This window comes from Sinocyclocheilus rhinocerous, unplaced genomic scaffold (assembly GCF_001515625.1).
Source record: "Sinocyclocheilus rhinocerous isolate Xijiao unplaced genomic scaffold, SAMN03320098_v1.1 scaffold1367, whole genome shotgun sequence".
NCBI classification, from domain to species: Eukaryota; Metazoa; Chordata; class Actinopteri; order Cypriniformes; family Cyprinidae; genus Sinocyclocheilus; species Sinocyclocheilus rhinocerous.
Window position 1 is genome coordinate 88,161 of NW_015631710.1, and position 26,087 is coordinate 114,247.

General features: G+C 34.1%; 1 protein-coding gene across 1 annotated transcript in view; it reads left to right on the plus strand.

Moving 5' to 3' along the window:
* LOC107741824 (unconventional myosin-IXa-like) overlaps positions 1–24,132 on the plus strand; it is an 85,275-nt gene extending 61,143 nt beyond the window's left edge. The window contains 23 exon segments of the mRNA XM_016554605.1: positions 110–190; positions 268–378; positions 1,368–1,551; positions 1,553–1,593; positions 2,783–3,057; positions 4,798–5,583; positions 5,687–5,768; positions 8,302–8,393; positions 9,027–9,118; positions 9,190–9,410; positions 11,759–11,875; positions 11,975–12,163; positions 12,239–12,286; positions 13,734–13,845; positions 14,366–14,427; positions 16,091–16,283; positions 16,372–16,500; positions 17,541–17,646; positions 17,738–17,869; positions 18,386–18,510; positions 21,295–21,478; positions 21,554–21,693; positions 23,041–24,132. Of these exon segments, the coding sequence (XP_016410091.1) occupies positions 110–190; positions 268–378; positions 1,368–1,551; positions 1,553–1,593; positions 2,783–3,057; positions 4,798–5,583; positions 5,687–5,768; positions 8,302–8,393; positions 9,027–9,118; positions 9,190–9,410; positions 11,759–11,875; positions 11,975–12,163; positions 12,239–12,286; positions 13,734–13,845; positions 14,366–14,427; positions 16,091–16,283; positions 16,372–16,500; positions 17,541–17,646; positions 17,738–17,869; positions 18,386–18,510; positions 21,295–21,478; positions 21,554–21,693; positions 23,041–23,453 (3,915 nt within the window). The 3' untranslated portion in view covers positions 23,454–24,132.
* Positions 24,133–26,087: the final 1,955 nt, after the last annotated feature.

Sequence of the window (26,087 nt, forward strand, 5' to 3'; positions counted from 1 at the left end):
AATGTAAGGGGGTCTGAATACTTTCCGTACCCACTGTATATATATATATATATTTTGCATGTAAAAAATCTGAACAACTGTCTGAAGTCCTGTGTTGTGTGTGATGCAGGTGTCTCTGAATAAGCTGATGGAGACTCTGGGACAGTCGGAGCCGTACTTCGTGAAATGCATCCGCTCTAATGCAGAAAAGGTACGTTATGAGTCGTGCTTCTGTTAATGTTAAAGTGGATTTAGATGCACGCTTTGATTTGTCTCATTGTTTGGTAGCTTCCTCTGCGTTTCAACGAGGCGCTGGTGCTGAGACAGTTACGCTACACCGGCATGCTGGAGACGGTGAGGATACAGCGCTCCGGATACAGCGTCAAATACAGCTTCCAGGTGACAAAACACACCCGTTCACACAAAAAAGTGTTATGAATTACATTAATTAGACATTTATGAGTATTAAAATTTATTTTATAAAAACTATTAAAACTGGATCCAGAAAAAAATGACCGAAAACAGAATTTGTTTAGAAAAATAAATTAATTTAAATAAAAGTGCCATTTTTGCTCAACTTTTAATGAATAACTTAATTACTACAGTTTTTGATAAGAAATCATAAATCCAGAAAAAATGAAAACAGACAACACAGATTGTATGAAAAAATAAACTATTTAGGCTCTGTTATTGTAAAAATGTGATGAATTATGAGTTCAGTTGATTATTTAAATTTAATTGAAATTTATTGCATTAAAACTTGAATGGGAAAAAACAAAACTGATTTTAAAAAAAGCCTTAAAATGTAATTTTGTTATATCAGAAATTAAAACAGACAACACTGAATTTCTTTTAAAGAATAATAAAATAAAAATAATTAAAAAAAATTATTATTAAATTGTTAAAGTTTAATGATTTCAATTAATTAGACATGGTTTCTTAATTAATAATTTAATTGAACAATTTAAAAAATGGAAAATTAAACATTAAAACGGAATGGAATGGAAAAATAAATGTCATTTTTGTGAAACTTTTAGTAAATTGATGTTAAATTGTGTAATTGTCATGATGTAAAGTAATAAGCCATTGTCTCTGATTACTACAGAATACAAAAAAATTAAAACAGAAAAAACGCAATACAGTAATATTCTAGTAAAAAACTGAATCTGGGAATAAATTAAAACAGAATTTTGGGGGGAAAACGGATTTAATAGTTTTTTTTTAATTAATTATTAATTTTAATTATTTATTTTTGATTACTAAAATTTATTCTAACCTTTAAAACGGAATGGAAAAAATTAAACACAAAAACTATGGAATCTGGAAAATGGAGAGAAAAAAACTGAATCCAGAAAGATTGAAACGGATCTGGTCTTGTGTGTCTTCAGGATTTTGCCCATCATTTCCGTGTGCTGTTACCCGCCGGCTTTCACGCCACTCAGACGCGAATCAGACAGTTCCTGCAGAGCGTCGACCTCGAGACCAACGGACATCAAGTGGGCAGAAGCACGGTAACGTCAACACTCACACTCACACACACTCACACTCTCACACACACACTCTCACACACAGAGACGCTTCTGCAGACAGAGACGAGCCGCTCGACTCATACAGGTACAAACCCCGCATTCGGCTCTTACTGTCACTGCTTTGTCTCAGCAGCTTCATTTAATGCGGTATTTATTAATAATATTAGTGTGGTATACATTAAGCAATTGTCCATGAGAGGATGTGCATCACTGTGATTTTACTACAATTAAAAAAACATGGTACTAATGTTTAAAAAGAGTATATAAAGAGATATAAAATATATAAAATATAAAATAATAATATGCATTTAAAAATATATAAACTATTTAAAAATATATACATTTTATTGTATACAACAGTATATGATTATTTAAATCATTTAAATTATTTAAAGTTTAAAAAATATATAAATTAAGTTACAAATATATATTATAATATATCCTGTAAAAATGTATGCATTATTTTTTTTTAAACTTACAAAATATCAAAATATACCTTTTTAAAAGTAGGTAAATTAATTATTTAAAATAACAATCATTATTTTAAAAATGTTAAGCTATTAGATAACACGAGATAAAATTCTGCAATATTATTATCCCAATTAACAAAACCCCAAACGATTACATGTATTTAAGCAGTAAAATGAAGTACTGGCAGTAAAGTAAAATTAGAGCAAAATAATACTTGATAACAAAAAATAACAGCCATTAAAAGCAAGTCAAATAAAATAATGGGCCATTAAAAAAATTTGGACAAAACCATGCATAATAACAAGAATACAAAATACAAAAAAAGCAGTAAAATAAAATACGGGGCAATGACATAAAATTAGAACGAAATAATACATAACAAAAATGCAATAAATCAGTAAAAAAAAAAGGTCATAAAATAAAATTAGAACAAAATAATCCATAACACAAATAAAAAAATTTTTTTAAAACATACAATAAAGCAGTAAAATAAAATCCCGGGCAATAAAATAAAATCAGAACACAGTAATAGATAATAATACAAATACAATTTGTAAAAAATGAAATCAAATTAATAATAAAAAAGTACCGTATTGTCCCGAATATAAGACGATATTTTTTTCCCTCAATTTTGAAAAATTTACCCTCAAGTCTGGTTTTGTGCTCCAGGGTCACAAATAAAAAGTAAAGGGGAGCTTAACTGTCTATAGAGTCAGCTATTTATCATATATCATCACGTATTATTTTACTAAGTAGTATGCAGTCTGTGCAGCGCAGTAAGCAGGATTGTGTGTGTTTCTCAGCGCTGGTGGCGGGACTGTCTGACTCGATCTGATGCTGAGCTCCAGCAGGGGGCAGCACTGCGTCTGCAGGCGTCCTGGAGAGGCTTCAGAGAGCGACAGCTGTACCTGCGGCGGAGGAGAGCAGCGCTAGTCATCCAGACGCGCTGGAGGAGAGTCCTGCAGACGCGACACACAGCCGCGCGCCTCATTCAGGCCGTCTGGAGGAGCTGCAGACACAGACGCAGCGCCGCCGTCACGCTTCAGGCCGCCTGCAGGGGGCAGCAGGCCCGGCACAGGTCAGGACACTTACATCAGTGCTTTCATCCACTGCACTGAAGGCACAGATTTGTATCAGAAAGGCCTGCAAGTAACCTAAATAGAGATGTATGCAGGAATGAGGCCCTAATTAGGGATGGTAATGATTCATTTATGATAAATGAACTGCATAAATGTCCGCTTGTGATTATTAAATGGATTAATCTATTATAAATGGACTAATTAAGCTTATTTATGAGATGATAAAATGTCTCTCATAGGTGTAGGATGGTATACCTTATTTTATTTTTTAGTTATGTTTATCTATTTTTTACTGCATGTAATTGTAAAGATTTATAATTAGGGGTGTTAATGAATCATTCATATTTATAAACTATTAGTCAACTTTTTAATAAAAATGTAGATTTTTTTTGTATTTTATTTTTAAAAATAGAATTTAATTATTTTTATTGTCTGTTTTTAGCAATGTTATACTTTTTATATATATATTTTAATTTCCTTTTAAAAAATAGTACTTTAGTATTTTTATTTTATATTTTTAGCATAAAAGTAATATAATTGTTCTACTTTATTTTAGTTTTATTTATATTTATCTATTTTTCCCACTTGATTAATGAGCTGTTAGTCAATGTTATATTAAAAATGTGAATTATATATGTAGAGTCTCTCATGGGTCTAGAATGAGAGGAGTCATTTTATTTGACTTCTTTTTTAAAAGATGGTATTTTATATTTGTAATATATTTTTATTTTATATTTTTGGCATAAAAACAATCTAACGGTAATACTTTATTTTTGTTTTATTTGTTTAATTGTTTGATCTATTCGTTTTTTTAATATAAAAAAAAATTAGATTATATATGTGATGTATTTTTTATATTTAATTTCCTTTTTAAAAATAGTATATTTTTTATTTTATATTTTTGCATAAAAATAATATAAGTTTTATACTTTATTTTTGTTTTATGTTTATCTGTTTTTCCCCGCACTTTATTAAATTACAGAAAATTGCGTGTTTATATATATATATTTACATTACATTTACATTTAGTTATTTAGCAGACGCTTTTATCCAAAGCGACTTACAAATGAGGATAAGGTATGATAGGTAAGACTCAATCTTACCTATCAGACTCATCTGATAGGTAAGACTCAAACCACTGGCGTGCGGTTCCTGAGATGGAAGTGAAAGATGGAAGACAGAAGTGAAACAAGTAGTAGGAAAAAGGATGAATCAAAAGCAATACTTATATCCCTTGCCGGTGTCCCTGCCCGGTGGAGTCGCACGGTAGAGACGAGGAGGGCTTAAAAGGAGGGCTGCCACGGTATACTAACCTTTTTTATACCCGTCGGACAAAACGGAAATTGAATTCAGCTGAACACACATATATATATATATATATATATGCACACATCAGAGGTATCAGAATATTATAAGACTATATAGAATATATAGTATTATAATATTATAAAATGTACTTTATTTTTGTTTATGCATAAATCTCATTTGTCCAAAATCTCACTCCACATCTTTCAGACACCAGATTTGTTCTGATTGGCTCTGATTGGACAGCTGATGTTCTGAGAGCGTTGATATTTCATATGTTTGTGATTCGGTTTCTGTTGGAACTATTTTGGTTGCCAAAGCAAAAATAAACATAGGTGTCCATAAAGTGTCTTAATATTTAGTTGATTTACCGAGTGTGTAGTTTGTCCTTACAGGATAAAAGTGTCATAAATGTGTGTTGTTTTTTTCCCAAGGTGCCGCATTCTGAGAGAGCTGCAACGTGGAGAGAAAAGCCTCTGTGAAAACACTGTGAGCAAAAGTTTACATGCCCATCAAAACCAAGCTGACGTCCAAGAGGAGAAGCGAGAGAGTCGATCCACCAGAGCTCGCAGAAGCATAGACGACAGCACGCTGAAGAGCCGCTCCAAACGCGAAAGCAGGAGGCAGCGGGAACTCCAGCAAGCCACGTTCAGTCTAGAGCTGCTCAAAGTCCGGTCCAGTTCAGTGGACGACGCGCTTCCCGCTCAGACCGCGCTCTCCAAACATCAACCTCCGGACAGTCGAGAAAGCTTCGAGCTCCTCATCCTTCCCGACGAGGAACCGGCGACGTCCCAATCCGAATCCGAGCCAACGGAGGAGAACCGGAGCAGTCCGGCGTCCTTCAAACCTCACTTCTACATCGCAGACGAGGACGGCAGCCCGCTCAAGCAGACCCAGGAGAAGAAGGAGTCTGTGGTGGTCATAATCAGCATGCAGGAGAACCCAGTCGAGCACAGCAGCCTGGAAGCTCTGCAGAAACTCCAGCCCATGGATGCTCAGGAGGTTTGTGGAGACACCGAGGACAGAGCGAATGGATTGTCGTCCTCAGATCATTCAGATGACCATGAACCTCAAACCCCTTCTTCCAAACCCCTCCAGCTGGACTTGAGGGACTCAGAGGCCAAGAAGGAGGTTCAGAAGAAGTTTGTTTCTCAAAGCATCAGCATCAGTATGAAGGAGAAAGCCTTCTGTCCCAAACGCAGCCGACTGACCTTCTCCAAGTGAGTTTACATCCACCTGACCTGCCAGATCTTCCTGCGGGAGCAAACATCTCATGCAATGACATGCAGAGAGTTTTATGTGTTTTTTTTTTGTGTTTTTCAGGTCTGACAAAGACCTGGTGAATCAGGAGCGATCTCTGGAGATCCAAAGAGAGGCGGGATTCAGATCGTTAAAAACCAGAGAGGTGAGAAACTTTATCTGTTCAGAATTTTTAACTGCAGAAGCATTTCTTCTTCTTCTTTTTTTAAAGCAATAAGCCTCGTGAAGCCGTGGTTTACAGTGAATTTATAACAGCTAAGGGGCGTTGTTAGGTACGACGTGAAGCGGAGTTAAACCCCCTTAGCCGTTGTAAATTCACTGTAAACCACGGCTTCACGAGGCTTATTGCTTTTATAAAACGGTTATTCCATATACGTAGTAAGGTTTCACAAAATAAAACAGAGCAAATAAAGTGTAATGATATTAATAAAAACAGTATTCTTCCACCAAACAATGTAGTTCCTCAGAATCAGTTGTGGTTGCTACAAAGTGTAAACACACAAACGTAAACAAAGGTGTATGTTACTTTGTAGAGTCATTTACAACAGCTTCGAACGCGGCTCAGCCAATCAGAATCAAGCACCGGAACTCTCCGTTTTATAAAAGTGATTTTGAAATATTTCTTTCAAATGTATATTATTTATTTCATTGTATTATTTCAAAAAAGTTTTTAGTATAAAAACAATATTTTTAATACTTTAATTATTGTAATTAATTTTACTTAATTTTTACTATATTATAATTCTTTATTTGTTACATTTGAATATTTATATTTTTAGTAATATATAATCTATATATTACTGTATATCTAAATATCATATGTATTATTTTAAAAACATTATATTGTATCGTTATATCAGTTATATTTTAATAACTATATTACTATAGTTTTATTTTTATTTGTATTACATTTTAATATTTTATATGAACTTTTTTATATGTTATCTATATTACTGTATATCTAAATTATATGTATTTAAAAAAATTCTATTGTATAGTTATATCATTATTATAGTTATATTTTAATAACTATAATACTATAATTTTATTTTTATTTGTATTACATTTCAATATTTTATATGAACTTTTTTGTTATCTACAGTATATTACTGTATATCTAAAAAAAAATTTTTTTTATTTTTTTTAAAAGTTTAGTATAAAACAGTATTTTTAATACTTTAGTTATTGTAATTAATTTTACTTAATTTTTACTATAATATATATTTTTTATTTGTTACATTTGAATATTTATATTTTTAGTAATATATAATCTATATATTACTGTATATCTAAATATCATATGTATTATTTAAAAAAATTATATGGTATAGTTATATCGTTATTATAGTTATATTTTAATAACTATATTACTATAGTTTTAGTTTTATTTGTATTACATTTTAATATTTTATATGAACTTTTTATATGTTATCTATATTACTGTATATCTAAAAAATTATATGTATTATTTAAAAAAAAGTTTAGTATAAAGCAGTATTTTTTTAATACTTTAAATTAGTTATTTTAGTACATCAAGTTAAAGAAATTTTGCCTTGGCAACTAACTGAAATTAAAAGTTTACGTTTATGTATTTTTTCTTTTATTTATTTATACATTCCTTTATTTCCACTTTTATTTATTTTCACATTGATGTATTTATTTACATATTTATTTCCACATTTATTTATTTCTACATTTCTTTGTCCGTAGGGTAATGAGGAGGGCGTGTTTTACCTCAGGAATAGCAATCGAGCCAGAGTAGGCGAGGGGTAAGCTTTGAGGCCACGGTGACAAACGGCAGAAATGAAAGCATATCTAAAGTAAAAGACTAAAATAACAGCGAGTGGAAGCACTGTCAAGCAATACGCACATGTCTGTATACTCTGTGCAGTGAAGCCTCTAGCGCACACACCTGCCAAATGCGGGAAAAAGCCAAGCTCAGATTTAAAAATAGAGAGTGCGTTTTTAATACTCGCGTGACCAGCGCAAATGCGTACAGTATGATGTCAGTAGGCTATAATCGATCATGGTCTATTATTGCATCAATGCAGAATCGTCCACGTCCGCATCACGATGCATCGATGCAACGATTAATTTCCACTGTTCTTGGCCAGAATAGGCTTTAATGCAAAACACCTGTTGCATGAAGCTTTAACTAGTTTCAGAGTAGGTTTAGTTATTAGTTATTATTAGTAATTATGGCAGGGATGGCATTCCATATTTCATAACCAAATCTGACATCTTTTCTAGATAGGACTAATCAAATAGAAGACTAATAAAGCTGACTGGATGAAGCTGCCGTGTCTCGATTAACCAGAATCTGAAGACTGTCTTTTCAAGTTTTTCGGGTGTCTGGTCTTGAACGCGAGGCTTCTCTAAACTGGTCATTTTCTGAGCTGCAGCCGTTGATGAATATCGAGTTTGCAAGTCAAGATGCATGCGACTGCCATTAACATGGATTTCTCCATTACTCACTCATTCTCTTATCTTAAATACTCTCTCTTTCTCTCATACTTTCTCTCATTCACTTGGGTTTGGTGTCGTTAAGTTGTCTAGTTGTTAATTCTTCAAACAGCTTTACGTGAAACGCTGAAACCAGAATGAATCTGATAGCTATTTAATTTGGTCTGAAGTTCACAAAACATTACATACGATCTGATTCTGGATTTGTTTCCCAGAAAGAGCAGAAGAGGATCCAGAAGACCATGTCGTCAGGTGACCTTGGGAAAATGGATTCGCTCAGGAAGTCGATCTCGCAAACCGATGGCAGGTCAGATGGGATCAAAACTCTATTTTAGGACTGCACAGTAAATAGAAATAAAATCGATATTGGGCAGTTGTCATATCGCGCAGTCAGGCTGCGATGTTAAAAAATGTTTGTTTGAGAATAAAGAAATTAAAACAAAATGAGTAGTATTGTAATTTTACAGTAAAATAATTAATTTATTTAATTATAATTTTAAAAAAAATTCAATATTTTATTTTACAGTACAATAGTATTATTACAATATATTTCTTAATTAGTTTAATATATTTAATAATAATTACAATAAGATTTTTAATAAAAACTTTGAACCCCCAAATTTTAGAAGTTTTTTAAATTAAAAACTTTAAAGAAAAAAGTCATTTTTCTTTTATTTCTTTTTTTTTTCAATAATTATTCTAGAATGATTACATCTTTCCAAATAGAGCATCTGGTGAAACTTCCTGATTTAAAAAAAAAAAATAAAAATTTTCCCGCAATATATCGCAGAAAAACAAAAATATCGCAATGTCACATTTTTCCATAATCGTGCAGCCGTACTCTATTTGCTTTTATTATTCATGTTCCTGGTCTTTTTTTGTAAATAATTCATTAGTGCATGAAAATTGGGTCTTTCATCCAAACGAGGTTTCCCAACAGGGTCAGAGGCAAAATGCGATTCTGGAGTAAGAGCAAACGTGACGATAAAAAGATGTCCACCAGGGGGCGCTCCGCAGATTCAGAGCTCACCGGTGTGTGATTTTTCACTCACTTATTTCTCATCTCTACATGAGCCTTTTCTAATAAGGTTTCTGTCTCGCAGACTCTCCTCTAGGAAGCCCTGAGCAGGCCGGACTGTCCGAACGCGGACGCGACAGCAAGGAGAACCGCGAGCCCATGATGAGCATGATGTCGATGAAGAGGAGACGCAGTGTGAAGATCAGTAGCGTGTCGCTAGAATCCTCCGCCTGGCAGAACGACTCGCTGCACATCCTGACTAGCACCGCTGACTATCGCAGCATGAGCGACTTCCTCATGAAGAAGGTCTGTGCTTTCATTCTGCTGTTTAACTTATTGCATCACCAAAGCGGGGTTATTATCATTAACTAAAACTAAAACCATTTTTTGTTGCTTGAAGTAAAATAAATGTTAACTGAAGTCAATATTAAAAAAAAAAACGTAAACTTTTAATTTCAGTTAGTTGCCAAGGCAAAATTTCTCATTTTCATTTAGTTAAGTTTAACTTAATGTACTAAAATAACTAAAACTGAAATAAAAATGAATAAAAAACCTATATATACATCTTTAATAGATAACTAATACAATTGACAAAAATGCATGACTTAGAATTACTAAAACGGTAAATAAAATTAAAATGAAAACAGAATATAAAAAAATTATACTTTGATTGGATCTCATTCATGAAACTCAAGCACAATGAATATGTGTAAATTATTCATAAAACCATTTTAGTGTAGCTAAAAATCTTTTATTTGACAGTTTACGAAAGAATATTTTTGCACAGAAGTTTACATTAGAATGTTTTTGTGCGACTAGAATTGTCATTATCACTTACTTAAGAATAGTTACACGAATGAATTTGTGTAAATTGTTCGTAAAAAACATTCTTGGGTAAATTAGTTTACATATGAATATTTTATGTGACAGTTTACGAAAGAATAGTTTTATGCAACAATTTACGTTAGAATGTTTTTATGCAACTGTGGAATTTTCACTATAATTTACTAAAGAATAATTTTACGAATTAATATCTGAGTAACTTGTTTGAAAAACCATTTTTGCCCAAACTCTTGAATTGTTCGCATTAATGTTTTTGTGAAAATGTGAAATTGTCACTATAATTTACTTAAGATTAATTTTACTAATGATTTCTGTGTAAATTGTTTGTTAAACGATTCTTGTGTGAACCAATGCATTCAGTGCACATGAAAAGGAATATGTGACAGTTTTACGAAAGAATAGTTTTACGCAACAGTCTACGTTTGAATGTCACTAGAATTGTCACTAGAATTTACTTATGAATAGTTTTACTAATGAATTTGTGTAAATTGTTCGTAAAACCATTTTTGCGTAAACTGTCGCATTCAGTTCACATAGGAATGGTTTTTGTGACAATTTACGAAGGAATCGTTTTTTTCGCAACAATTTACATTAGAATGTTTTTGTGCCACTGTAGAATTGTCACTATAATTTACATAAGAATAGTTTTAGTGCTGAATTTCTGCGTAAATTGTTTGATAAACCGTTCTTGCATAAACTGTCAAATTCAGTTTAAACATGAATGATTTTGTGACAATTTACGAAAGAATAGTTTTACGCAACAGTCTACGTTTGAAAGTAAATTCTAGTGACAATTCTAGTTTTACTAACGAATTTGTGTAAATTGTTTGTAAAACCATTTTTGCGTAAACTGTCGCATTCAGTTCACATATGAATGATTTTATGTGACAATTTACGAAAGAATAGTTTTATGCAACAATTAAAGTTAGAATGTTTTTGTGCAACTGTAGAATTGTCACAATTTACATAAGAATAGTTTTACTATTGATTTCACTGTCAATTGTTCGTAAAACCATTCTCACGTAAACTGTCGCATTTAGTTTAAACATTAATAGTTTTATGACACTTTACGAAAATTTTTTTTTACTTAATAATTGACATAAGAACGGTTGTGTATGACCGTAGAAATGTCACCATATAATTTAAGATTAGCTTTATATGAATGAATACTTGTAAAAATTGTTCGTAAAACCGTTCTTGTGTATAAACTCGAGAATAGTTTACGAAATTATTTTTGCATTGTTTTACCATTTACCTTAGAATGTTTCGTGCAGCTATAAAATTCATAGAAATTGTTAGTTTTATGAATGAATTTCTGTATAAATTGATAGTAATATGGTTTTATGCGACAATTTATGCATCAAGAATGCTATAATGTGACCGTTTATGTAAAAATTATGAAATTTGTAATTATGTAAAATGTAAGAATATTTGTACAAACAAATATTTCTACAAATTGTTCATAAAACCATTCTTGTGCAACCTGTTACATGCAGTTTACATAAGAATGGTTTTGTATGACTAGAATTTTTGCCATAATTTACATAAGAATAGTTTTATATCTGTGCAAATTATTTGCTAAAAATTTCTTGCATAAATTGTATGCATAAGAAAGGTTTTACACAATTTATATAAAAATTGTCACAACAATTCAGTTGTTACAAAACCATTACGTAAGTATGATTTTAGAAGGATTTACGGAGAAATTCGTTCAGCAAAATTCTGCTAAATTAATCACACAGTAAAATGTGTTATTTGAAGTTGGAAGAAGTTGCCAAAATATTAAATATCTCTAATCGGACATTTCATAGATCAGCGATCTAGAAGCTGAAGACAGTCAGAAGGACACACCGGTGGATGTGGTCTTCAAGAAGGCCCTGAAAGAGTTTCGCCTCAACATCTTCAACTCATACTCTACTGCTCTGGCCGTGAGTTTCTGAAATCCAACATTTTGCTGTGACTTTAAAGCAACCCGGAAAACAACTTCTCACTTCCAGAATCTCGCCCTGAATGTGTCTCACCCTCAGATGGATGATGGCAGGAGCATTCGTTATAAAGATCTCTACGCTCTGTTCGAACACATCTTAGAGAAGAACATGCGTCTGGAGCAGAGAGACTGGAGCGAGTCGCCGGTTAAAGTCTGGGTCAACACGTTTAAAGTCTTCCTCGATGAGTTCATGACCGAATACAAGCCAGTGGATGGAACCATCAGTAAGGTAAAGCGTCTCTCTGAGTCCACAAACACGTATTGTCCTCCAAAACTCTTCTGAGACTTTGTGTTTGTTTTTCAGGCTCCTAAACCTGAGAGGAAGAAGAGGAGGAAAAAGGAATCGGACACCGTCAGTCCTTGTTTTAAACTCCCTTTAGATCATTAGTCTTGTGAAATGGGCTTGTGTAACAGTTAGCAATAAAATGGCAAAAACAACAAAAAATTCTAATACTTTCAAATTAAAATGAAAGCTGAAAATGTAAAAATAAAAACTAATTCTACTTTGATTGGACCTCATTCATGAAACTCAATGAGTAAATTATTCGTAAAACCATTCTTGCATAATTGTCACATTTAGTGTAGCTAAAAATCTTTTATGTGACAGTTTACGAAATAATATTTTTACACAGAAGTTTACATTAGAATGTTTTTGTGCGACTAGAATTGTCACTATAATTTACTTAAGAATAGTTACACGAATTCATTTGTGTAAATTGTTCGTAAAAAACATTTTTGGGTAATTTGTCGCATTCAGTGTAGGTAAGTGTTTTTTATGTGAAAATGTACAAAAGAATAGTTTTATGTGGCAATTTACGTTGCAATGTTTTTGTGCGACTGTAGAATTGTCACTATAATTAAGAAGTTTTATGAATTAATTTCTATGTGAATTGTTGACGAAAAGCATTCTTTCGTAAACTTTCTGTCATAATCATTTTACATATGAATGGTTTTATGCAAAAATTAACGAAAGAATAGTTTTACGCAACGATTTATGTTAGAATGTTTCGTTAGAATGTTTTTGTGTAACTGTAGAATTTTCACTATAATTTACTTGAGTAATCCTGCAAATGAATAAATTGTTTGTGAAAATCATACTTGCGTAAACTGTCAAATTAAGTTTACATATGGTGTTTTGTGACCGCGTACGAAAGAAGTTTTACGCAACAATTTACATTAGAATGTTTTTGTGCGACTGTAGAATTGTCACTATAATTAAGAAGTTATGAATTCATTTCTATGTGAATTGTTGACAAGAAACATTCTTTCGTAAACTTTCTGTCAATCATTTTACATATGAATGGTTTTATGCAAAAATTTACAAAATAATAATTTTATGCAACAATTTACGTTAAAATATTTTTGTGCAACTGTAGAGTTGTCACTATAATTAAGAATATTTTTACGAATGATTTTCTGTGTAAGTTGTTCATAAAAACCATTCTTGCATAAACGGTTGCATTCAGTTTACATGAAGGCTTTATGTTACAATTTACGAAAGAATAGTTTTATGCAACAATTTATGTTAGATTGTTTCGTTAGAATGTTTTTGTGCAACTGTAGAATTTGTCAAATTCAGTTTACATATGGTGTTTTGTGACAGCGTACGAAATAATAATTTTACGCAACAATTTACATTAGAATGTTTTTGTGCGACTGTAGAATTGTCACTATAATTTACATAAGAATACATTTACGAATGAATATCGGTGTAAATTGTAAAACCATTCGTGAGTAAACTTCATAATAGGCTTTATGAATTCTTGGTAACATCTTCAGTGCTCTGCTGCCCTCTGCAGGTGGAAGAGCACATGGGTCACATCTTTAAATCCACTCAGTACAGCATCCCGACATACTGCGAGTTCTGTTCGTCACTCATCTGGATGATGGACAAAGCGTGTGTCTGCAAACGTGAGTCCTGTTTAATCATTTTCAGTCTGGGAAATGTTTCACTCAACGTTATAGAGGGACTCAAGCGAGTGTATTTTCATGCCTGTAAAATAACATTTAAATAAACGAAAACTTAATAAAAAAAATATACACCCATTGACAGTTTTAATTAATTAAAAACTTTACCTAAATTAAAATGAAAACACAAAATATAAAAAAATTTAATTCAATTCTAAATATTAACCAATCTGTATCAATGATAGTAAGTAACAAAGTTTTGACACAGTTCAGTCTTCATAGTCTGCAGTCTCTCTCTCAGTTTCTCTTTTCCCGTATTTTGATCTGAGTCACTAAGTGTCTGTCTGCTAGTCTTGAGAGCAGCATAATCAGATTTTTTTTCCTGTAAATTCATCCGATTTCATCTGGACATGATCGATGATATCCTCTCAGTCTCATTTTCCTGGTGATGTGAGCAGGAAACGTGATGCTGGTGCTCAGATCCGCCGTTAACTGTGTGCTTGTTGTTTCTGGTTTTCTTCAGTCTGTCGCTATGCGTGTCACAGGAAGTGCTGTCTGAGGATGACCACCACATGCAGTAAGAAGGTAAGAACGCCTTAAAGTAGTGCTTGACCGACAGATATGTCATCCTTCTGATAGCCTGCGGTCTAGATATTGGATGTGACTCATCTTTGAAACACAGAATCTTTGTGCCTCAAACCTTCATTAAAGTAAAACGTTCATCAAGACAATCTCTGATGTTGGCCTGAGTAAGCCTGTAGTACTTTTAAAAGTTTGAAGTAGTTTTAAACCTTGAATTTGAATGGTTTTGAAGGTGGTACATTCCGTCTATCAGATAGAAAGACAGACATACTGGTTACTAGGCGTTGCTATGCTGTTTCTGAGGTTGCTATGGTATTTGAGGTGATTGCTACAAGGGTGTTGCTATGCAGTTGTGATGGTGTTCTGGATGGTTGGTATGTAGTTGTTCTGGGTCGTTGCTATGGTGTTGCTATGCAGTTACTAGGGTATTTGGAGTGATTGCTACTAGGGTGTTGCTAGGATATTCTGGGTGGTTGATAGGATGTTGCTATGCATTTGCTAGGTGTTCTGGATGGTTGATATGGAGTTTTCAAGTGTTCTGGGTCATTGCTAAGGTGTTCTGATTGTTGCTAGGCTATTTGGAGTGGTTGCTAGGGTGTTGCTATGCAGTTACTAGGCTATTTGGAGTGATTGCTAATAGGGTGTTTCTATGAAGTTGCTAGGGTGTTCTGTATGGTTGGTATGCAGTTGTTCAGGTGTTCTGGGTCATTGCTAGTGTGCCGTTATGCCGTTATTAAGGTGCTCTGGGTGGTTGTTAGGCAGTTGCTAGGATATTTTGGGTGGTGTCTAGGATGTTCCTATGCAGTTGCGAGGGTATTTGGAGTGGTTGCTACTAGGGTGTTGCTATGTAGTTGCTAGGGTGTTCTGGATGGTTGCTAGGGCATTTGGAGTGTTTGCTACCAGGGTGTTGCTATGTAGTTGCTAGGGTGTTCTGGATGGTTGGTATGCAGTCGTTCAGGTGTTCTGAGTGGTTGCTATGCAGTTGCTAGGGTATTCTGGGTGGTTGCTAGGGCTTTGCTATGTAGTTGCTAGGGTATTCGGAGTGGTTACTACCAGGGTTTTGCTATGTAGTTGCTAGGGTGTTCTGGATGGTTGTTATGCAGTCGTTCATGTGTTCTGGGTGGTTGCTATGCAGTTGCTAGGGTATTCTGGGTGGTTGCTAGGGCTTTGCTATGTAGTTGCTAGGGTATTCTGGATGGTTGTTATTCAGTCGTTCAGGTGTTCTGGGTGGTTGCTATGGTGTTCTGGATGGTTGGTATGCAGTCGTTCAGGTGTTCTGGGTGGTTGCTTGGGTGTTACTATGCAATTGCTAGGGTATTCTGGGTGGTTGCTATGCAGTTGCTAGGGTGTTCTGGGTGGTTGCTAGGCAGTTGCTAGGGTGTTCTAGATGGTTGGTATGCAGTCGTTCAGGTGTTACTATGCAATTGCTAGGGTATTCTGGGTGGTTGCTAGGGTGTTGCTAGGCAGTTGCTAGGGTGTTCTGGGTGGTTGCTAGGGTGTCTAATAGGGTGTTAAACTTAAACATGTCTCAGAAAGATCATTTATCATAGGAGAGAGAATATTCAGTGCCGTCACCAGTTGTATGTGAATCATCTTTGTGCTTCAAACTTCATTACAGTCATACTTTTCATGTGATTCATTTGTGTGTGTGTGTGTGTGCGCTCAGTTTGACCCCGAGCTGTCTTCACGGCAGTTTGGCGTTGAGTTGTCTCGTTTAACGAGCGATGAGAGAGCCGTCCCGCTGGTGGTGGAGAAGCTGATCAACTACATCGAGATGCATGGCCTCTACACCGAGGGCATCTACAGGAAGTCTGGATCCACCAATAAAATCAAAGAACTCAAGCAGGGGCTGGACACCGGTGAGCTACACACCAATGACATCTTACAGTAACATTTAGTCAAGTAGAAACCTTCATGAACAGCACCGCATGTTTGCCTTCATTGCAGATGTGAACAGTGTGAATTTAGACGACTACAACATCCATGTGATCGCCAGTGTGCTGAAACAGTGGCTGCGTGACCTTCCCAACCCCCTCATGACCTTTGAATTTTATGAGGAGTTCCTCAGGGCTATGGGTATGAGCACATATCGGATTTACGAAACGTTCTTAAAAATACAATTCTTCTTAACTGCTGTTTTCTTATTTTCATGCATTGTGTGTTCCCAAAAATACTTCTTAGGAATGTTCTTGTTTTTTCTTAAAAATCATCCTAAATTACTTGTTGAAGTTGGGATAATCCCCAACTTGTCTTAAATCCCTATTGGTAAGATGTTTATTGAATTTATTGGGTTATTTCAAATATTAAGCTTTACAACATAACACTAGCTACATATAATAAACCTAAAGTGACACCAGTTATCGATAAGGTTACAATTATGTGGTCATGCATTTGCATTTGGTCATGATTATGCACGACTAGACTTTTTTTCTGAATTCAAAATTTAGTAACAAACTACAAAAATGAGCCAAATATTGACCTTGTTTTTTTTTTTGTAAATACAACCATTTTTGGCTAAATCTTTAATTACTATTTAAAATACATTAAAAATATATATATAAATAAAATAAAAAATGCTGAACTCCCGTCAAGCAAGTCTCTGCAATAATAGTGTGCACATATTATGATTATTACATTAATATGCATTGAGTTGATCAGCAAGTCTTCTGCAAAAACCAACATACAATCGTATAGGACATTTTCTTCTTAGGAAAAATATAAGATGTTTTTAAGAAAACATTTGAGAACTTAATTTCTTAGAATAATATATCTAAAGAAATTTCTTAACTTCTTTCTTAAAGGGACAGTTCACCCAAAAATGTTAATTCGGTCATCATTTACTCACCCTCATGTTGTTCCAAACCTGTATGAATGTCTTTCTTCTGTTGAACACAAAAGAAGATATTTTGAAGAATGTGGGTAACCAATCAGTTGACGGTAGCCATTGACTCCCATGGTACAGAAAAAAATATTATGGTAGTCAATGGCTACCGTCACCTATCCCTTTAAGTCGATTGTCGTGAATCCTGTTCTCTCACTGTTTTCAGCAAAACACTCATATTTGAGCTGATTTACGTGGATATAATGTGTGTGTGTTGTCACTTTGGCTGGTGTAGGTCTGCAGGATAAGCGTGAGGTGGTTCAGGGGGTTTATTCGGTCATCGATCAGCTCAGCCGAACTCACCTGAGCACACTGGAGAGACTCATATTCCACCTGGTCCGGTGAGACGATAGCTGGATGGTTTTACCCAGTGCCTGTAGATACAGCAGGATGGTCAAGTTATGTTTCATGTCTTATGTTGGTTTGTTTCAGGATCTCATTCCAGGAGGAGACGAATCGCATGTCTGCCAACGCGGTGGCCATCGTGTTTGCACCCTGCATACTGCGCTGTCCCGACACCACCGACCCGTTACAGAGCGTCCGGGACATCAGCAAGACCACTGCGTAAGACTCGCTATATGCTACGTTCAGAACACAATACCAGTGTACTGCATAATATGAAAGCTCATTTCTGCCAAGCAATAAAAATATATATAAAAAAAGATAATTGAAACTTTATATCTCACAATTCAGATTTTTTTCCTCGCAATTCTGAATTTAAGTTAGAATTCTGAGAAGAAAAGTAAGAATTGTGAGAGGAAAAAGTAGCAATTACTACTTTATTTTTTTATTCCATGCCAGAAACAAAAAAAAAAAGTCAGAATTGCAAAATGTAAAATCACAATTATGAGTTCATATATTTCAGTTGCAAGATACAAACTGTAAGAGATTGTGAGAAAAAAATTTGCAATTACCTTTTTTATATTTCTATTCCTTGGCAGAAATAATCTTCCATAACATACTGTATACTGCCTTACATTTTATGTTTTTGTAAACCAAATGTATAGCTGGACGGCATACTGTTTATTTAGCACGTTCAACACGATTTATAATATGTGTGTTTAAACATTCCCTTCTCAGGTGTGTGGAGCTGATCATCTGCGAGCAGATGAGGAAATATAAAGCCCGTCTGAAGGACATCAACACGCTGGAGTTTGCCGAAAGCAAAGCCAAGAGTCGGCTGACGCACATCCGGCGCTCGATGGTGAGTGAAACGACCCCCCAGAGCCCCAGACCGACCCAGCACCTGCACCCTGATGCCCTTCCCATTTAAACCCAGTCCCCATTGTGAAACCTCACTTTACATTAATGTGGCCCATGAAATTTAGATTCACAAATCCCTCGTTCCCCATGTAATGAGAACTATTGAATATTTAGCTAAAAGATGATCTAATTTAATGATTTTGTCACATTTGATAGCTTTATGTGTGTGTGTGTGTGTGTGTGTGTGTGTATATATAAAATTATATTGTCTATTTTTTATTTAATGTTACACTGATAGCTTACTCTAGGCTATAAATCTAAAATTTATATAAATGCATCCATATATAATTTATAATGTTAATTTATAATTACTGACTATTTTTCGTTGAATGTTACACTGATAGCTTAGTTTATGCTTTAAATATCAATTTTATATAATTTTAATATTTATACTTAAAATTAATAAAATAGACAAATATAAAATGTAAAAAATATATACATAATTTGTTACATTGATAGATTAATTTTGATTTTTTTTCAACTATTCACATTTGATAGCTTAATATAGGCTTAATTACTTAAAACGTTTTTTTTATTTATTTTATATTTATTTTTAATGTTTATTTTATATATACATATTTATATTTATATAATTAAACATTTTATATATTTTTACAATTGTATAATTATTAACAATTATAATAATTATTATTATTTACTATTTGTGTTGTGTGTAATGTTAATTATAATGTTTACATTGAATTAAATTACAATGCTTTTCACTTCGATACTCAAGCTTTAGTTTCTACGAATTGTGAACTCAACCTTTTGACATCTGAAAACTGATATTTCATCCATTTAATTTATTATTATTTGTTAGTATACTTAAAATTCTATATATTCCAAATTTGTAGTTTAGAATTTTTTAATAATTCACATTTAATAGCTTCATTTTGGCTATAAATATAAATTGTATATATATAAATTTATAGTTATATAAACATAAAATTAATAAAATAAGACAAATATCAAATTTTTAAAATATATACATAAAATTTATGTTACATTGATAGATTTGATTTTTTTTTTCAACTATTCACATTTGATAGCTTAATATAGGCTTAATTAATTACTTATTTTATATTTATTTTTGTTTATTGCTAGAATCAAAATGGACAAATCAGTGTTTTAAATTGTATTCAGTCATGTCCCAAATTCTGAGATACAGGGTTGCAAAAATTTGCAAACTACACATAAAATAAATTTAAAAAATGGCTAATACAAGTTTGACCTTCTCAGCTTTTTTAAGCCTCATTCATGGAAAGTGTCGCACATGTTTTCAGACAGACATTCCTCTAATCCTGTTTTCTTCCCTTCACTCCTCTCCTCATCCAGAAACCAGTACTAATTGCAGTTAGGTTTATTGGCATTACCAGAACTGCCACCGCGGTATGTATCCACGCCGAAACATCGTCGTGTCAGTGTAGCGTCGTTAGCTGCCATCCGTGGTTTGATGACGTGTTCATTTGCGCCTGTTGAAGACGTTCAAGCTAATTACCAAATGCTGTCGTGTGATTGGTTGTGAGGAGCGACCAGATGTCAAGTCCTGTTTGTTTACCGCTTGTCTTGTTTTCCCGGCGCATGCGGCGTGCTGCTGTATTACTAACACCTCCTCTTCTTTTATTTCTCCTGCATTTGCGTTATTTCACAGCCAAACGCAGCTAAAAAGGTAAAGCTCAGTGACTGTGTGTGTCTCGCGCGTCGCAGTGCTGTCTGTCAGTCGTGCTAGACTTTGTGTTTTATTCATTCACATGCAATTATACGCATTTTATATAAATCTGACATTTTATATTAACCAGTACATTTATGCACAAATCAGTGTGTGTGTTACTGATAGCTTAATTTTGGCTAAATCTGTAATCTTATAGCAACTTATAACAATTTGATTAAATGTAACTTTTAAACATTTAAATCATAATTTTATTTTAAATGTAATTTAACTGTTAATAATAATTCCAAAATACCTACACTGCTTTTCACTTAGATATGAAAGCTTCGGTTTCTATTCCACGAATTATAAAGCATAAACTTTTAATAAAAATGTATCAATTTTTTCATTTATTTTTGTTTATTTAATGTTACATTGACAGCTTCATTTATGCTATATCTGTAATGTTTTTTTTTACTATTCACATTTGATAGTTTAATTTAGACTATAAATATAAATTTTATATGAACATAGATATTTATATATAAATAAATATATATTTGTTTTTTATTTTATGATTGTCTATTTATTTCTGTTTATTTAATGTTACATTGACAGCTTTAATTTGATAGCTAAATTTGTAATTGTTATGATTTTTTTGGTAAGCATTCACATTTAATAGTGTAATTTAGGCTATAATTATAAATTTTATATATACATATTTATATTTATATAATTAAACATTTTATATATATTTTAAATTGTATAATAGTAACTATAATAATAATAATAATAATGATTTACAATTTGTTTTGTGTGTAATGTTTATTATAATGTTTACATTAAATTTATTTAAATTTAAATAGTAAATAGTAATTCCAAATTACGTACAATGCTTTCATTTCGATACTCAAGCTTTAGTTTCTACGAATTGTGAACTCAACCTTTTGACATCTGAAAACTGATATTTCATCCATTTAATTTGTTTTTAAAAACAGCCACCCTAGGACTTCATATCCTATTTTTAATTCAAAACACTTTGGAATAATTAGTTCTTATGCTCCGGTCTGCTGTTTTCGTCAGGGGCGTTTACGCAAAAGTGGGCGCCACACGCCCTCACCGCCCTTAAGCCCTGGAGCAGCAGAGGGGGCGGAGCCGGGCGAGGAGGGGGCGGAGCCTGCGCTGAGTGAGCAGCAGCAAGCAGCCATGCAGCAGGAGGAGAAAGTGTTGTCTCAGCAGATAGAAAACCTGCAGAAAGAGAAGTTAGTAAAGACCTTTTGAGCCATGATTATTGTTTATTTCCTTGATTTCTTACTGTCGTTATCGCTTCACTTTAGGGAAGAACTGACCTATGAGATGCTGGCTTTGGAGCCCAGAGCGTCTGATGACGAGATGCTGGAGTCGGAAGCATCTATCGGAACAGCAGACAGCTCAGAAAACCTCATGGAGTCGGAAGGCGCCGCGTCCGATCAATGGGGTGACGCTAGTTTGCTTGTTTGCTACAAGTAGTTTTAAAGAGATAATTCGCCTGGAAATGAAAATCCTCGTCCCTCATGTCATTCCACACCCATAAGACTTTGGTTAATCTTCAAATTAAGACATTTTTATGAAACCTGAGAGGTTTCTGTTCCTCCATCCAAAGTCCAGAAAGGTAAAAAAAAAAGGAATTTTAAAAGGTGCCATAGAATGGAAAACTGTATTTACCTTGGCATAGTTGAATAATAACAGATCTGTGCATGGAAATGACATACCGTGAGCCTCAAACACCATTGTTTCCTCCTTCTTATGTAAATCTCGTGCATGCAAAAGACCAGTGAAAAACAGGCGAATCAGAACATAACACCGACTGTGACGTTGTAACACATATACCTTTGTCTTTTGTGCAAATGCTACACGAAATGAGGGACCAAACAGACCAATCCTACTCATGAGTCAGGTGTATTAAATATAATTACCAAGCACATACAAATTCAATATGACACACAATTGTGAGTTCAACAGTTAGAACCAGAGCATAAAACCAGTCCAGTATCCCAAAACAGAGCCCCTAGCTTGTAGTCACTTAGACCCATATACTTTGCTCAGTCTTTGTGGTACTAGGGTTGTAAATGGACATGTAAAACCGTTTCTGGAGATTTTGTGCCCTTAACTAAACCACGTACCTTCTATGTAGGTATCAGAGAACAATTTAAAATATTGTATCAATGCATTCTATGGCACCTTTAAAACGAATTCATATGAATCAAGTGGTTTAAAACAAGTCTTGTGAGGAGATTCTATCACTTTTCCTCCTTTTAAAGTCCAAGTAACCAAAACTTAGAACATTCAAAAAGGTCATAAAGGTATCGTAAAACAAATTCATATGAATCAAGTGGTTTAAAACAAGTCTTGTGAAGAGATTTGATCACTTTACAGACCTTAGTCAGGTAAGCTGTATTGACTTTAGGATGAAAATGAGGATGTGAGGGATAAATTTGCAATTTACTCACTGTGTAAAGCTCCTACATTGTCATTTTCACAACTTTCAAAACGGTTTTATTTAGAGCTTTTAGTCCAGACTTGCGATAAACCTCTCTATTCATATGGATCCGTTTGGATGACGGCTTTATGAACTTCTGAATTTTGGTTACCCAGACTTTCAATGGAGGGACAGAAACCTCTCAGGTTTCATTACAAATATCTTCATTTGTGTTTCGACGAACCAAAGTCTTATGGGTTTGGAACAACATGAGTGTGAGCAAATGACGACACGATTTTCATTCGTACGTGAACTAACCCTTTAAGCATCGCACATGATTTGAAGTGTCAAATGTCTCCTCTGTAGACAAAAGCCCCGGCGCCGTGTCGGCAGCACGCTGGAGGAAGTCCGAGTCCAAAAGCAGACGCGGTTTACAGCGTCAGCCTGAATCTCTGGACTCAGTGGACTCGGCCGTAGCCTCGCTGTCCTCGGTGTCGTCCACGCCTCACTATCGGGTTCGTTCGTCCTCTTCCGGGCCGCTATTTTCCTCCAGCTGTCCCGGCGGGGACTTGCACATTCTCCCCGACCAGGAGGGCTCCGAACAGGCTTCCCTGAACACCCGATGTGCCTCCAGCTCCGAGAAAACCCCAGGCAACCGAAGCTGCTCGCCAAAGTCCCGCGAGCCGGGCGAAGGCGTCGCCGGCGGCCGAAGACGAGAACATGACTTCGGTTCTTCTCAGCCTTTGGTGCTGTATGGGAGTAATGAATTTATGGTGTGACGAGCAGGAACACCAACGGATGTCCGAATAACATTTAAAGTGAAAGAGAGAAGGCTTGGGAATCAACCTTCAATTGCTCGGTGATCAAAATTGCAAGGAAGGTACTGAATGGGGTTTTTACGAAATGTACGACCTACTGACTGTAACGGACCTGCTGGACTGGTCCGTTTCTCACAGCAAGAATAGTTGAACGGGGAAAGAGCGATTTTTAATCAACTGAGCCAATGAGAAGTCAAGCGACTTCAACCGAATGCATGCCGTATTGCTACTATTTTGTTTTCACTCTATGATTAAAACCTTTGATAAAGAGCTAAATATGTAAAATAATATTATATATATCTCGAACGAATCATGTAAATAGCTGAAATCCCTGTGCTGCTGAGTAACGTCGTCTTGTGTTGCAGATTGAAAACTAGAGCGTCTGTCTCTGTATGTTGTTTCTTTTGGGTGAGTGTGACAAAAACGCACATGATTTAGGTCTTATTTTGTCTTATTTCGTTGCATAAAGCAAACAATCTTGGTTTTCTTTATGCAAAATGGATTTGAAATCTGACCCGGACATGTGCTTTAACCCATGTTTTATTAGCTTTTTTGGTTTCAGCAACACGTTTTCCCTTCAGATGAAAAAGCAAAAGGATGAATAGGGATGAGAAGTCAGATGTGTGTAGCTTTACTCTCCATCCTTTTTTTTTTTCATCAGTGTTATGTGCAACCAAATCAGGACTTGAGAAAATATTTTGTCCTTTTTTTTGGTTAATTGCTTTTTTTGAAAGTATATTGTGTTTATACATGCTGATATTTTATTGTGGATTTCAAGTATATTAATATTTTTGGTGTTCCACTGTGCCATCTGGAGTCACATGTTGTCCTTTGTTTAAAAATTAGTTTTAATTTAGGGCTAATTTATCACAAACATCCTCTAGCTGCGGATTTTTACCCTTTAAACTGTCATTAGTAGATTAACATGCACGTTTATAGTTCATAGAAAACAAGGACAGGTAACGGCAAAAGCTCAAAGCTTTTGTATGAACTATATAGTATGTTTACGCAGTCAGCATTGCTGTTTATGTGCAGGGAATGTGTCTCCAGAAGCTGTTTACTCTTTTCGATGTGCTGTTACAGATGTCTATATCTATATCAGCCATAGCCTATTGCAAGAAACCATCACCATGGTGCAATATCACAATAGACATTAAGCTATGTTTTTATGTTCTGATGAGTATACTTGGGTACTATCCTAACCTTAAGTTTACTAATGCTCAAAAACAGGCGGTAAGAAGGAAACGGTTGTTTGATGCGTCCTGCATAAGTGAATGTAATCACTGTAGCATGCCACACTATTGTCAAAGTTTCTCTTTTACAGCCACTGTATTTAAGACCATGTCTGAGGCCGGAAACATACTCTGTGCAAAAAACGCAAACCCGAATGCAGTCCCGTACATATTTAACATGTATTAAGGTGTGGTCACATTTGCAAAGTTTTGTGTGGAAAAAAAGGTTATCCATTCCTACTGGATTCCTATTGGAATGACTGGATTTCGCACATGAAATTTCGCTGAGCAACAGTAAAGCTTCCAAACGCATTACCTTATGGAAGCCCATTTCTGCCACGTAAGAAAAAAAAAGTCTAAATTATCACGTTAAATGTCATAATGATGACATTAAACGTAGAAATTCACACAAAAAAGACAAAATTTTCAATAAAAGTTGAAATTATGACATACTGTATTAAGTCGTAATTATGAGATAAGTCGAAATTATGAGATTGTCGTAGTTATGACATACCAAGTCAAAATTATGATTTAAGTAGAAATTCACAATAAAAGTTGAAATTATGACATGAATCGAAATTATGAGATTGTCGTAGTTATGACATACCAAGTCAAAATTATGATTTAAGTAGAAATTCACAATAAAAGTTGAAATTATGACATGAATCGAAATTATGAGATTGTCGTAGTTATGACATACCAAGTCAAAATTATGATTTAAGTAGAAATTCACAATAAAAGTTGAAATTATGACATGAATCGAAATTATGAGATTGTCGTAGTTATGACATACCAAGTCAAAATTATGATTTAAGTAGAAATTCACACAATAAAAGTTGAAATTATGACATACTGTATTAAATCGAAATTGTGAGATTGTTGTAGTTATGACAAACCAAGTCAAAGTTATGACTTAAAAAGTAGAAATTCACACAATAACAGTTGAAATTGACGTAATGTATTAAGTCATAATTATAAGATAAAAGTCGAAATGATGTCTTTGTCGTAATTATGACGTACTAGGTTGTAATTATTACTTTAGTGTTGAAATTGACATACTGTACTAAGTCATAATTATGAGATAAAAAGTCAAAACTGTATGTAATAATTTCAACTTTTAAAGCCACAAAGTTGAAATTGACATAAAAAGTCAAAATTATGAGATAAAAAGGCAAAAAAGTATTTAGCATTTTTTTAAAACTCAATTGACTTGTCAATTTCTCCTTTTAAAGTCATAATTTCGACTTTATCTCAATTATGCCTTTTTATGTCATAATTTCGACTTGAATTTTAAGTAATAATTACAGCTTAGTATGTCATAATTAAGATTTTTAAAGTTTTATAATTTTAACTTTTCGTTGAA